The sequence below is a fragment of the Bolinopsis microptera genome, chromosome 9 (genome assembly GCF_026151205.1).
Source record: "Bolinopsis microptera isolate Bmic1 chromosome 9, MBARI_Bmic_1.0, whole genome shotgun sequence".
In the NCBI taxonomy this organism is placed as follows: Eukaryota; Metazoa; Ctenophora; class Tentaculata; order Lobata; family Bolinopsidae; genus Bolinopsis; species Bolinopsis microptera.
Window position 1 is genome coordinate 11,903,543 of NC_087080.1, and position 15,699 is coordinate 11,919,241.

Genomic DNA, 15,699 nt, shown 5'->3' on the forward strand with positions numbered 1-15,699 from the left:
GTCAAATCAAGCCAATTTTAAGACAAAAATAAAGAAAAACATACACAAACTATACATACAAATATAACCTTTTAAAAGCTATTTAATTTTACCACAATAATCTAATCCTGATTTTACAATAATCGAATCAATAAATAATGTTGTTTATAGATATTTGTCGACCAACATAATTAATAATTTATGAACAATTTTATTAAATAATATGATATTGATTGACAATGTCAACTCATCGAAATCGTTGCTTTGCGAAGCAATCAACGATGCGAAGCAAGAAAACTAGTAATTGCGCGGCGCGTCGCGAAGCCTAGCGGCGAAGTCCTTCAAAATATAATCAAGAAACCAACAATTTCAAGAAAACAATAATATGAAATACATTTTATTTTAAAACCTATAGCTATTCATACTTCCCAATAAAATTAAAATATAATAAGTTTATTTTTGTTACCTGGCTCGTCAATCCTTGTGCGCACTGCTTTTTTCAAGCTTCATGGACAAGATAAACTTTTTATTTGTAGATTTACAACCTACCAGGACGCGCGCTGAGTTGGACTGGATATTTTACAATCAGTATCACCCGTTTATTTTTTATAAGTAATAGAATCAAGCATTACTTTGGGACCTCAAGCTATCATGTTCATAAACCATAAACTTGTAGGTTTACAACCTACCAGGACGCGCGCCGCGTTGGACTCGTCGACGGTCCAATATATGGAACAGATATTTTACGAGTATCACCCGTTAAACCATAAACATGTTCATAAATAGAGATTAGGCGGAATGTTGCTCTTACCAGAGCCCTCTCGCTTGCAGTAGCGCGCGACCGCCGCGTCACGCAGTACGCGTATACACATGGCTATGTGAAGGCGGAATGACAGGCTGAGCGCGGCCCAGTAAAATCAAGCAATAAACTGTATTAGCAAGCTAAATAACTATAACCAAATCCGCATTGAATTTTTATAAAAGTTCATTTAATCATTTAATATTAATTTTACATATTTTTGATGATGTTCAACTTATTTCAGCATAATTAAACAATCAACAATGCATAAATGTAAATGTTTTAATATTGAGGTAATAAATTTGTGAGCACAAAATTATTTATTTTGTATTATAGTACTACTATTTATTCGTATAATAAATAACTAAATAAATGCGCGCAGACTGATCATATTCTTGTTTGTATCACGTGGTGACCCGCACTGTCGCTTCACTATAGTAGCGTCTTCGACGCTACAGGGGGAGCCGCGCACGAGTGCGCGTCGGGTCATACAACGTATGACAAATTCTTGTCATACGTTGTATGACCCGCCGCGCACGAGTGCGCGGCTCCCCTTGTATCGTAGAAACTCTATAGTGAAGCGACCGTGGGGGTCGCAACGTGATACAATCATATTCTAGGCTGTTGTACATTCATAAATTCTACAAGATCTTCGGATAGACAAAAAATTTTTTGTAAGAGTAAATATACATAAATTGATTTTGGTTGATATGTGGCCCATTCCATCACGTCTGAGTATGTTTTCCTATAATTTTGTATTCTGTCTTTTTGGCTGTTCTTTGAAGAGCTTACAATATCAGACATTTACCTTTCGTTCTATAAACAATGGTGTTGGTTGACGATGTCAACCCATCGAGATCGTTGCTCTGCGAAGCAAGAATGCTAGTTCGCGAAGCAAGAATGCTAGTTCGCGCGGCGCGTCGAAGCGGCGAAGTCCTCCAAACAATGGTGCTATAGACTGGCATGGAAGTACTGTTCACAACTTGGATGAGCATAAATATATGAGCCTATTTCTTTATCGTGCTATTTTTACCTATAGTTTACCGTTACGTTGTACCAAGCTAATCGTCTAGGCTATAAGCTGTTCTTACGAACATTGGAGGCATTAAAAAAACCTAGACAACTCAAATCTATTTTCGACTTTTTGTTTTTTGGGTATTTAATACCTTGCATACTTTCTTTATAGGAATCGCTTCCCTCAGCCTCTTGTGTAACACAGCCATTTTTGCTGATTGTGCACATACGGCCCAAAATAAAAATCATTGATACATTATAACATAATTTGCGTGCAAACGTAGTTCACTTTCTCAATGCTGCATTAAGGTGGCCTTATCTGGAGATAGAGTCAATCATATTTTGGTATGATTTCTCCTCTTTTTCCTTTTTCAACCCAAATCTTTCTTGTGCTTGCTGTTGGTCACCAGATATTATTCTGAAGGAGAGTCCTTGCTTTTTCATTATTATACTAATCTTCATTTATTGATGCGAAAAATATATCATTGGATAGAAATATGGATTATGGAGAATGTATGAGAAATTTAGTCACTCGGATTGTTTGTTATGTCGAGTGGACTCAAATTCATAATATAGCACAGTGGCGTAACGTTGCCTGTTGGCGCCCCCCTGCCGAAAAGGCGCCCCCCTGTTGGCGCCCCCTCCCCTTTTGGTGCCCCTCCCTAAAATTGAACAAATTAGGTGATTTTAGAAGATATGCCGGTAAAAATCTCTAAAAAAGTGTGTATCTAGAGCAAAACGCGCATTTTTGCTAGTACTTTAGTTAAGTTTTCGAAATTGTCCCACATTCAAACGACGATTTGGCGCCCCCCTAAGACGGCGCCCCCCTGCACAGCGGGGTCAGCAGGGCCCTTCGTTACGCCACTGATATAGCATAGTGTCGTACAATGGCAGATTCTAGATGTTTTAACAGAGCGCCTCATTTAAACCTCAATCACCGATTTCCCAATCATCTCAATAGTTTTTCTATCTGAGCTGTTTGGTTCACAGAAAATCAGATAATATGGACAGTTATACGTTTATGACTATGTTTTGAACAAAGTTTGTTTCAGTAACCATTGAGAACTTATGTCCACATGCCCAAATTGGTGTAAATGAAAAATGTTAAGACATGCACCTTATTTATATGAAAATATTTTCCTTATAAAGGGCAACCACATTTTTTTGTTTGATACTGCGTTGTTTGTGATTTTTCTCATTCAAAGAAACAGGGCTCGGAGATGAATGAAATGGTCTAAATTTCAGGGGGCCATAGTTAAGGTATGCAGCAATTTTTATCCATGAAAGTTATGAGTTATGACGGACTTAACTGTATGGGTCAACTACTGAAACTGTATTGTATACTATCTTAATCATTATACTGGACATGAGATGACGAAGTATCTTAAGCAGCACTTTATACCTCCACTTAGAACTTGATTAGTCACGAACAATAGAATCATTATAAATCAATACAATAAAACATCTTGATCAATAAATGCCTAGCAGCACCAGACAGCGGCCGTGTACCTTTTTCGACTCCACGGAGTCCCTGATGGACTTTTGTTAATAATTTGACAGCAACCTTTCTTTCTCGAAACATAAATCCTACTGTACTTCATTACAGTATTAAGATAATATAAAGCAAATCATGTCAATATATGACTACGAAATAGATCTATAGATTTGTCCATAATATTTAATACCGTATTGATGGTTTTGAATTTTGTATATTGAATTTTAATGTGAAGCGTTTACTCTTCCCCCTCGGCAATTAATTAGAAAGTTAGATTAATGACAATAATTGCCAAATGACGTAGTAGATATAAATGTTCAATGTTGTAGAGTGATTTCAAGAGTAGTGGTCCACAGGGGTCCGAAAAAGCCGTACAGGCACTTGGGTCCTTATCCTTGTCACTAGTCCCAATTGGATTCACTTTACACAAAACATGAACGTTTACAATTTAGACGTACACATTGGCACGATATTTATTAGAAAGCAAACAATATAAAATAATACGTGCGTGCGCGGCTTGAGCCGCGCCGCATAACAATTTATTGCGTTTAGGGGCTGGAGTACGCGTGTTTACAAATTAATGAATTGTTGCATTGTAAATATTTAAAGTTGACGATATATTATGATTTAATAGTAAATTTTTCAAAGCTGGCTTTGGACTTAGGTAAAATTATAACTTATTTATTTAAAAGAAAAAACCACGGATAGTTTTAAATTTACATAGTCGTATAACTATAATCAAGTTAATCCTGTTTTCAAGAATGCGCGGCTTTGGCGGCCAGTTATTGACTTGTACATAAAATTGAATTTTAAATAGAAATGTGAATGTATTAAAATTTAAAACTTTCAAAACGGAGGCTTATAAATATTATTATATTATGATTGTAAAATAAAGGATAAAATTTTAAATTTGTTTCACTAAAAATTTGTTTCACTAAATTCCATACACCACAAGAATTTGACCTCTGCGATGTTACATTTTAACAAAGATGGGTATTGTGTTCGTCTCAAAATCGCCACAAAGTGCCAAATTTATATTTTAAATTCACTGTAACCTATCTCTTCTGAAGGGAGTACCATAGAAATAACCAGCCTCATATCTTTGAAGGTACACATTTTGGAGAGAGTTCCCAACTTGTTGCATCCGTAACATTTTTGAAACTGTTACAAAAATCTAAAATTGCATTTTTGAGACCTAAGCAAAAAGATGTCCTCAAATCGAAAATTCGACAGAAAATAACTGAGTTATGCATAATTTTGTAAATGCCCATATATAGGTGTAAGGCTTTGCACACCTTAGACTATTTTTACCATTTTTACCATTTTTTCATTATTCTGACTGAAACCAAAACAAATTGAAGTCATATAGGGTTTGACTATTTTTCCGTTATGGCTGCTTTCTCGATGCAAACTTATTGTTGCTGATACATAACCATCATATTATAAGAAGATGCACTTCTCTATGTCTTAAATGTACACAGTACTTGTGAATAATATGATAGCATAATTCCTACCTCCTACTATGAATGATAGATTGAACCAAAGCATGAGATCAACTTGCTAGCAATAAATTAAACAAGCGCGGGTGGCCAGAAAAAAGCAAAAATACCAAGTTCATTAATATCTAACTATAATATTGCTTATCTAATCCTTTGCTCATCTAATCCTCTGTTAGTCCTGTTTGGCGTATTTTAGCTTGGCATGAGTTTTGTAAACTACAGTTATGAAATTACTTCCTCATTTAAACACTGTTAACAGAAACGTTTTTAGCATGCAAAAGAAGATAGGCATAATGTGAGACAGAACTAATAACTAACAATAAATGGATTTAATGCTGATATATGGTAAGTTACCATAAATTATAATTATGATAAAATCTTATAAATTTTATCATAATTATAATTTATATTTGATAGTTTGCCTTTTCGAATTCATCACCTTCAGTTCTGAAATACCACCCCAATTGTGTGATGTCATTGATTTTCTTTCAACAGATTCATTGAGACTCAAACTTTTCAGGTTTCTTGTGGTTGCTATGGTTGCCAAGTTATGTTAGTCAAGGTGAGTTGACTTGCTTTAAACTTATCAAGTGTCAACGTATTTACAAATATATGCAAATCTATGCAATTTTTAAAATGCAAAACGACAGTTGAAAATATGTTTGGAATTCTGACATGACTATGACAGCTGACTGATAAGACACTGCAAAAACACTGGGTATTAAATTCTTTGTGTTGTACCTTCTGTTGTGGTAATATGTAATTGAACGATTAACACTGTCTTCGTGGACTCAATTTTCTTATTTTTGGCTGATCAGATGAACTGAAAAGATAAAATATTCCATGATTGTATAAGGTTTCCCTTGATAGCAGACAGTTATTTCCGCTGGTGATGTAGCAGAAACCTTTCCAACCATAATCCGATCTCCCTAGACTTTTGGAGATTACTGTTGCCGCTTCAGATCTCAACTATTTCGTTTCAAGGTGTTGCCAATTATCCTAGCAATAAATTGTCTGGCGCACGACGTCATTCTGCGCACGTCATAGCGCACAATTCATTAGCAATGTGACCTCATGCGCAAGTCACAGCACTTCCTCACCTGAAAGAAGGTTTTGAATTTAATTACAGTAGTTTTACAGCACCCGCACGTGTCGTACAGACCATTAAAATACGGGACATGTGACCATAAGATTGTAATGACAGGCGTATCACAGCCAATCATAGCACAGGAACAGCTCGTTTACCCAATCAGAGGGCAGGGAATGAGCTGTGCGATCTGCACACTTTTCCGGGGAGGTGAAAATATATCATGTTTCATTATTAACGACATTTGTAGTTATGTATTATTGGGTTTAACAGTTATCTACCGTCACAAAACAGCTCCATATTTTAAAACGAGTGCAGATTCTCTCTTTGCCGCTTGTACTTTTTTCACTCTTTAGGTTTCTTTCTACAGTTTTTAAAACTGATTATATCCACTCTCTCAGTCCTGCAAACTTTTCGTCATCGTTATCGTGTTTTCTTCTCGGCAGTTAATCACAATATTACGTCACACACATAACTTGTCACACCCAGCTGTTCTAGTTTGTAGGTTCAAGGTTCTGTTATCATGTTCAACAGGATTTGCTGTGTATTGCCACCCCACACTCAGTTACCATTGTCGTTAACGTTTAACTCCAACAACAGATACGAGACGTAAGTCTTCTTATTAAAAGAGATCCCCAAAATTCCTAGCCCCCTGATGTGACCTCAGGTTGCACCAGCTATCACAAGGAACGTTTCCAGTTTCCACTACTATTGTTGTCGATAATCGGGCGCACTTTCCCTTTTCTTCCCCTGTAAAACTATCCGAGGAGACCAGCATTAGCCGGCTCCCTGCCCTCTGCTCTCTGCTCTCTCTCTCCCTCTGGTGTTTAGTGGGCCTGACTCCCGTGCTATCGAGTTACCGTGACTATGAGAGTTGTCAGCTCATTCCTTTGTAACGTGAGAGAGAGAGAGAGAGGGAGGGAGAGGGGAGAGAGTTTTGTGCTCTGTTTAATGGTTGTCTTGTGATTCAGTGTAAGGTTTGTGTTTGACTTCGTCTTCTTGTCATCTTGCTGTTTGTACCAAGCGTCTGGTGACGTTGCAAGGTGGCACTTGCTAACAGTGGCAGGTTCTTTAGGGTGTTCCCCTTGCGAGGCACCTCCTCAGATCTCTTGTACGGAGTGAGTGTTGCAGGTTGTTTGTTGAAGTCACTCTCTCGGTAACTATTTGAGGATGTGATTTCAATTTCTTTTGTTTTAGAATTTATTTCCTCTTCCTTTTTAGGTTTCGAATTTAGTTTCCTAATCTCCAGCCCATTTCCTCACAGCTTTTTGAAGTTTCTTGAGTTCTAGACATTTTCTGAAATTAGCTATGGTTGCCAAATTTTGATTCGAGTTCCTTTTCTCCTGGGAAATTTCTTCTCTTTAACCCCATGATCTCTATTTCATCTACTCACCGTCCACTTTCACCTAAATTTAGTTTTTACATCCCCTGGTTTACGATATGGTGATTTCCAGCTGATTAAGGCTGTTACAGTTTCCATATTCTTTTGATTTGGCTAAAAACCTCAACGTGCTTATTATCTTTTGCACATAATTTTTTAAATTTATAAGAATTATAAATCAAGCTCCCAAAAAAGATAAATCCTAACGATTTCAGCTAAACTGGTCATTGAATATCTCAATATAATCACATTCCTCAGTAAACTGATAGATTTCCTAGCTCTCTCTCCTTGACAAGAGAAGCCGAACTATTTGGCTCTCAGAGAGTAGTTAAACTGAGAGGAAGCTATCCTAATTGACTCTTCCTCGCCTAGGCTAGCTAATTCTATTCTACAATATTAATTCTGATACAGTCAGACTATTCTCTCTTGTTACTGTTAGGCTGTGGGACGTATCATGGCACTATGGTGCGTCTGTTATCACTTTAACTCACTGTTGCTTATTTTCAATATAGTCCGGTCTTTCTGACTGCAGACTTTAACTTTCGGTCTAAAACTGTCGGTTTTTCTCTGTCCTGATACAAACTTGCAAGTATAAAATATATGTTGTCCTTGCCTTCAATTTGACAAGGTTTATCCTGGGCATTAGAAATGTTGCTAAGTGGGAATGTCGCCAAGTCCAGTGTCTGTCTAATGTATCCATTAACCTGCCCCCAACTGCCACCTTAGTTCATACTCAGCCAGACTTCACACCTGGATCAAATTAAACGCGAGACCTCTGTTCATGACGAACACTGGCTGTTTAGTTACCAAGGTTACTGATCGGTCAGGGAGTCTTGTACCATCAAGCTTTGAGATACCCAACACCACGTGTTCCTATACCACTAATTAGCACTTTGATCCCTTATCATGTTTAAGACGGATACCTCGTCATGTTCAACTCCCTCCCTCATCTGTTTCAGCCGACGTGTGTCATGATTTCCGGGGGCCACATTCCATCCCGACCTCAGGGCCACATTCTCACCTCTCTCACAGGATTCACCGCTGCCTTTGAACCTTTATTTCGTCTGTTTTAAGTATCTCTAGTACCCTGAAACAGGTGTAGACCTCTACCCTTATTTGGCTCTCTCAGCTACGTAACTTTACTACAAGTGGCGCCAGATGTCTCAGCATTACATCACGTTCCACATTACGTCTGGCATCTCGCACTATCTGACGACCAGAGCTGTGTGTTCTTACTGCCAGCCATCTTCATCCCTTAACTCTGATTAACCTCACGTGCCCACCTCCCCAGATAAACCTTGCGTTTAAACTCCGTACTACCAGCTAGGTCGAGTGTTCCTATTTCCTAATTCCTGCCTCCCCATCTCGTTAACTATCACGTGACTATGACGTCACCTCTCTCTCGGAGAAATTAAAATTACAGATTACCTGCTGGACGGGTAACTTGATATTTTCATCATTCAGATTGTTTTGTCTCGAGCTGTTGGTGGTGGGGAGGTGTTGGTGTTGAGTAGAGAGTGTTGAGGGAGATGATCTGATTAGTCGCGGGTTTTTAGGGACGAGTATACTCGGGTAGGTAAGGTTTAGTAACCCTATACTGCTGTTTGAAAGGAGGGGTGGACTCTTTGAAACCTGATTTAATCCTGTCATCGTTAATATGCAGGGTAATTGTTGGGGTTCTTTGATGCTCTTTGTTTTGATTCCGTCTGAATGGGAACTATCTGATTTAGTTGTTTCGTCATTTCTGGTAACTACGTTGTTTTCATGATCGCGACACTTCCTTGAAAGTAATTTGTTCTGATGACGAACAGTGGTTGGAACCACTAAATAGCAGTGGTGGTATTTGTGGTATTTACAGTGACGTAACAGTGAATGAATTGCCCATCAATCATTAGAGACTACAACATCAGAGTTCAGTTCTCTTTGACTGCGAAAATTAGTCCTCTTCCGACATTTCCGGTGATTAAGTTGTTAAAAGGAGCGCATGTAAACAAGAAGATGTGCCCTAACTATGACCCGCTGTAAATACGGCGGTAGATTAATGTAGTCCCTGAAATTAAATTCTAATTTTAACTAATTACCACACCTACTATAGAGATACTAGGATGCAGCTTTTCTCAAGTTAGAGTTATTAACTTGGCCGCTCTCCGCTGGTCTCGTAGTCCGGGCCAAGATAGTAGTCCCTTAGTAGCAGCACGCTTTGTGACTGGACAGTCAGTGAGATTGAGGCTTTTCATTGGCTGTTGCCAAGTTGGGGTGACGTTGAGCGGAACTATTTAACATTGATTGGTAGCGTGCCTTGCCACTTCAACTTGGTTAGGGCGTGAACTTTCAGCGAGCTTATCAGCCGTTTCTAGAATGCCCTTTACTAACTGCATTTTAAACTCGGAGGTCGAGACACAGTGCCGATATTATTCATTGTGTACATTTTGTTGATGGGTGAATTCGTGGTTATTATTTTAAACTCGCGCCGCTTAGTCAGTGTTAGTGCTACTTATTGTTCAACAGTAGCAGCCCTTCACTTGCACATCACTTTAATGTCCGTAACAAAGACTCTCTCTCTCTCTCTCTCTCCCTCTATCTCCATTACGGCCCCCCATTTTTCGTATTGTCACTTAGTACGGTCACAGTCTCGCGTTCCATTATGGAATCGATTATAAAAAGCTTTTAGAGTGTAGCGTATGGGAGAGAATATGTGTCCTGACTTCTTCTTCTTTCCCTGCTTGCTTTGCTTTGGGTCCGAGCTGACTTTTACCTCTCTTTTTGTTGTGTTGTGTTTTACGGATTTGTGTTGCTCTACTTTGACAATTAATTGTCGGTGCGTTGTTTTATAGTGTTTGTGTTTAATTTACAATCACGCTTTTTATTAAAATCTTGTCATATCCCGGTTTCAATAGTTTAACTTTATGTTAAGGGGGGGGGGCCAATGGATATTTTTTTGTGAAACTTGATTTCGAGATAGCAGTTGACCAACAAACTAAGACCAGTGACCGAACTTTTGAGGGGGTCCCGGACCCCAACCGCCAAACGGTGCCCGCGGGGCAGCCACGCCCATATTTGGTCCAAATTAGGCCCAATTTAGCCAAATACTCTGAACATGCCCAAAACCCAAATTTTAGGTGCTCTACTTGTAGCTAGTGGTCTCTTGAAGTCGTATATGAAATTTCATCAAGATTGGACAAAAAATGACTGAGTTATGAGCCAAAAACCATATGCCCATATTTGGGCATACGCACCAAATTTGGTAGATTTCGTCCCATAAATTGGTCAAATATCAATATTTTTCACTGAAACTTACTTTATATGAAAGGTAAGCCTAAACTACATATTCTCTGTAAGTTATAGCTTTATATCTGTTTAAATGTGGATACTAAGGCGATAAGACCACAAAAAATGAACTAAATTGCCCATATCTTGGTTCGCGATATTCGCGGAATTGATCTCATTAAAATTGTAACAACTCAATCAGTTTTCAAAATTTTTCCATGAAATTTTCGGAATCGACTCGAAATCGCATTTCCACCTTAGTTTGAGAACAGATTTTTGATTAAGGCCTCAAAAAAAATTTGGCGGCCAAATTCTGAATTTCTCCGGGAAAATTTTGGAATTTGGCCGCCAAATTTTTTTGGAGGCCTAAATCAAAAATCTGTTCTCAAACTAAGGTGGAAATGCGATTTCGAGTCGATTCCGAAAATTTCATGGAAAAATTTTGAAAACTGATCGAGTTGTTACAATTTTAATGAGATCAATTCCGCGAATATCGCGAACCAAGATACGGGCAATTTAGTTCATTTTTTTGTGGTCTTTTCGCCTTAGTATCCACATTTAAACAGATATAAAGCTATAACTTACAGAGAATATGTAGTTTAGGCTTACCTTTCATATAAAGTAAGTTTCAGTGAAAAATATTGATATTTGACCAATTTATGGGACGAAATCTACCAAATTTGGTGCGTATGCCCAAATATGGGCATATGGTTTTTGGCTCATAACTCAGTCATTTTTTGTCCAATCTTGATGAAATTTCATATACGAGTTCAGGAGACCACTAGCTACAAGTAGAGCGCCTAAAATTTGGGTTTTGGGCATGTTCAGGGTATTTGGCTAAATTGGGCCTAATTTGGACCAAATATGGGCGTGGCTGCCCCGCAGGCACCGTTTGGCGGTTAGGGTCCGGGACCCCCTCAAAAGTTCGGTCACTGGTCCTAGTTTGTTGGTCAACTGCTATCTCGAAATCAAGTTTCACAAAAAAATATCCATTGGCCCCCCCCCCTTAAAACTGTTGGGAATGTTTACTGATTAGGTCATTTCCCTGCAATATTCCATCCTCTTTTTCTGAATCCTGTAAATGGCGGAGCATTCCCAGAGTTGGTTGTAATGGCTGTTTTAAAACAGTACACAGCTGGCAGCAGATCACTTGAAGCCGTATCTGACACACAGTTCCTGGTTCCCAGGGAATATGAGGTGATGGGTTGATCACTTCATCACTTCACAGTGGTTAATATCCCACATATGCGGATAATATCAAGGATAGTATCCTACATTTGTATCTCCCTAAGTCCTAACAAGAACCCCACCAAATGATCGCCAACTCGTCATCATTAAAACTTGCAACTAATTCCGCTACATTTGTCCAGGATAAACCCTCTGTTAACGTATAAATCCTCGACCAGACACTTCAGCGACATCTGCATCACGTGACTTTCTATCTTGCTTCTGATTGGTTAATAGCGATCTCGTGATTGCAACCGGGCCTGCTGATTGGCTGTCGTGATTTTCGACAGCTCACATCAAGATCTATTACGAGCTTCATCGTGTTGAAAGGCTCGGCGTCAGGGTAAAAATTTAATACATATATCTGGCTTGAACAGCCCTGACTTTTGTATAGTAGCACCTTGTAGCTAGCTTGCTTTTTATCTACCGCCTTGATATAGATCTTACCGCTCTGATAAAGATTTTGCTCTGATATAGATTTTACCGCTCTATGTTTTAACGCTCTTATTTCATTGTACCGCACCATTTTGGGACGATTTACAGAAGGTGATTGAGATCATTGAACTGCTTAAAATGACGCCCATTTCTTCAGATTACTTGTTTTCTGCGCATTCTTGTTCACTGAGCTTGTGTGAATTTCAGTGATTTCAGTCGACACCATCAGATCATTCTACTTAATCTCATATAATTATGCTTGTTGACTTGAATACACACTTCGGGGTTGACTGATGTAACGAACTTCAAGTTTTATTAAAACTGTGGTAAGATCTGCAGGTGTGGTTAGGTGTTATACTATATGGTGCCTGGAGTCTGGAGTCTGCTTACTGAGGGACTGTGAGAGTTGCTTTTTTTGATTATTTGACCAACTTGTTACTTTTGTTTGTTACATTGTTACGATGTGTGTATAGTATTGTTGCGCTGTCTTGGTGCTTTAACTTTCCTGATCTGTTTTGGTGCTTCATTGATGTGCGATATTTTCTGTTTTGATCACCTGAGCCAGGAAAATAAAACCGTTGGATCACACACTTTTATTAATTTGGTAGCATTAACAGATTGGAATATAAGTACCACATTTATCCTAGGGGCCCTACTTCAAGATAGCATTCCTTTCCCACCAACCCTGACCTCAGAACTTATTTTAGAACCTTTATCATTCCTTACTTTCCTGTTTATTATTAGTTCAGTTTATTAAAACCCTCTAAAGATCTTACGGAACTCCAGATTTAATTGCTGATAATTCGTAGAGCCTCTTATCGGATAATGAAATTAACATTTCGCACGTGCAACATGTACTGTGGGTTTAGAGAGTAGTTGTTAGATTTCAGACCCCTTAAAAACATTCGGTTTCCGTGTACGGGGTCCACTAAAAATTATCACATTTGGTGGCTGATTTAATGGTTTCATATAGCAGCATGTGAAGCAGTATGAGAGTATGGTAGAACGTAGTGATGTATAATATAATATTAGGGTAGTGCAGGATATGGCTTGATGATGTAGTCACTACTCCAGTCTCTCTGTACACGTTTTAGTTAGTCTGATCTTAGTTGTCATCTGATTTGTTAGTTGTTGCCACTCTCTCTCTCTATCTCTCTCTCTCTCTCTGCGTTCAAAGTGTACTATTGACCTCTCAAACTTGTATTACATTCTCCTAAATTCTCTCTCTTATTTTCCGTTCGTTTAGTTTACAATGTTTGATAAATTCTCTTTGATTTTGTGAGAACGAAGAGTTGCCCCCTCTCAGTGCCTCTTTGATCTGGCCCACGTGACACACCACGTGGCCCTCCCACATGACAAGTGCTTCCTTGTACCACCATGTAGATGCCCCTGTATGTTTACACCTTTATCCGTCAACTATTTACAGTGAACTCTCTAACACTCTCTAACAGGTTGTGTGTACTGAATATCCGGTGAAGTGGGATATCACAGCAGATAGTGTGTACTGCCAGAGAGATAGAGAGACATTGTATATAATACGGCACCAGGAGGGGGGCCTTGTAGATTCTCATGTTCACCATTTTAAAATTGACCTGTCACATTTTGCCATTGGTTTGTTCTTCCTGTGGCCTACTCAGACCCTAAATTGTCAAACTAGTGTAATTCACAGTGAATCACACCGACAGTTAACACGTGACTCTTGTATATTTGACACGTGACTATCTGTACAATATTCCCACGGCGACTCACAAGTAACATTGTCCCCCCTCACTAACACATTAAATGTGACACATGTGTTATTTAAACAATCTCCTCTGTTATACAGATATGATAAGATGTAGCTGTGCTCTTCTCCTTTTACTACTCACAGTTAATTCTTCAGCGACAGGTTCGTACATTTACACACTTACACTATAACAAATAATAACTGCTATTCCACCACAAACCTTACAATATGTTAACCCGCTACAGACTGTTACTGAGTTTTACTGTCATGTTTTTTTCCCTGTGGAATGTAAAAATCTAGAACATTCTGTCTGGGAGAAGTCTGACGTCTGAGTTGAGGAGTCTGTGTATTTTTCAAATTGGTTTACAAATTGCAGTTACAACCTTGACTTGACTTGACTGAACGGACCGATAAATATAAACCTAACCTAGAGGAGGTTTAGTTTATATGGTCGGCAAAACTGCCGGAGAAAACAAGTGTTAATGACTAAACGCTTAGTTGTAAACGAGTCAAGTACTCTTTAATTCCCCCTAGAGATTTGCTGCATACTTGTCACCTTTCTCTCTCTTCTCTGCATTATTCTCCTTCTTTTAATAGAGTAGATAAGGTTTAGGCCAATTAAGTTACAGCTAAACACAAATTTCAAAATTAAAGTCGTTTTAATGATTTTAGAGGAGCGAATAAATATTTCCATAGAAAAAGTACCTTAAAATTTCTTAAAATAAATAAATTTTCTCCAACTCTTCTGACCCCTCCCTCCTCTTGCAGGTATAGCATCAGTAGTGCTAGAGCGAGCATGTGAAGTATACCAGAACCCAGGCACATACCTGGCATACCAGGGAGACGAGCAGCAGTACCTGACTTGCGCTTGGAACGGGACGGACAATGTGGATAGTTTTACGTGGACTCTTAACGGGCTCATCATTGATCCCATCGTCAAACTAAATGAGTGAGTTTTTCAGTTTTTTTAAAGCATTTGCTCGTCCTTCGGATTGGGATTGGGATTTTAAAATCGGGATATAAAAATAATGTTAATTGTTATGACATTATGTCTGTTCAAAACACTGAACGGTGAATATTATCTACCACTGAAACTGATATTATCCTTACCCGATTGTAATCTAAATCTTAATTAAAATCTAGAGTCTAGATGTTATTCCTGTCACGTGATGAAATATCGCTTTCTGATTAGCTGATTTCCAATGATGTTTGAAAATCTGTTGTTTTTTATTGGCCCAGACTCTTTTATTGTCTGCGAAACAATAACTTTACAGTTTACATCTACACGGTACTTCCTGGCAGATTTCATAGATTATCTTAATTGTCTGTAAAATCAATTAAAGTAATTTCAGGGGCCTTGTCCCTTGAGTGCACATTATATTCAACATGCTGTACAGCCCCCTAATCTAATATCTTAATTCAACGGCACGATGACATGTTATAATGTAATAAATAACAAATAGGTGTAATTTGAACATTCTCAAGCAAGCCTCATTACCTTCAAGAGCCCTTTATTCCATTTTCTCTTTACACTAAATTTACAGACTTCCGCTCCTTCGCATCATATCAAAGGGAACCCCAGATACTCTCGAGATCTTTTGAGATTTCAGTTTAAGACCCCCTAATTTCTATATCTTTGAAGTCACGTGTTAGGAAGCAGTCTGTGTTAGTTCGCAGGGTAATTTATTGTTAATTATCCCTAATTAACTAGATGAGTACTGAACACACGCACTCCTCTGAGATGAGCCAGACTTTAAGCTGCCTACCCAGTTATAACATAGTCCCAATCT

The 15,699-nt window shown here is 38.5% G+C and overlaps 1 protein-coding gene across 5 annotated transcripts in view; it reads left to right on the top strand.

The window, feature by feature from the left end:
- The window catches only part of LOC134820718 (fibroblast growth factor receptor 2-like), a 134,976-nt gene that overhangs the window by 87,734 nt on the left and 31,543 nt on the right, over nt 1-15,699 (top strand). For 4 of the 5 annotated variants that reach the window (XM_063831290.1, XM_063831293.1, XM_063831292.1 and 1 more), the window contains exons 1-3: nt 5,044-5,131; nt 5,307-5,348; nt 14,678-14,858. In XM_063831290.1, the coding sequence (XP_063687360.1) occupies nt 5,110-5,131; nt 5,307-5,348; nt 14,678-14,858 (245 nt within the window). In that variant the 5' untranslated portion in view covers nt 5,044-5,109. Of the gene's footprint in view, nt 1-5,043; nt 5,132-5,306; nt 5,349-14,677; nt 14,859-15,699 lie in introns of those variants that run through there. The other variant, XM_063831291.1, reaches the window with a different exon arrangement.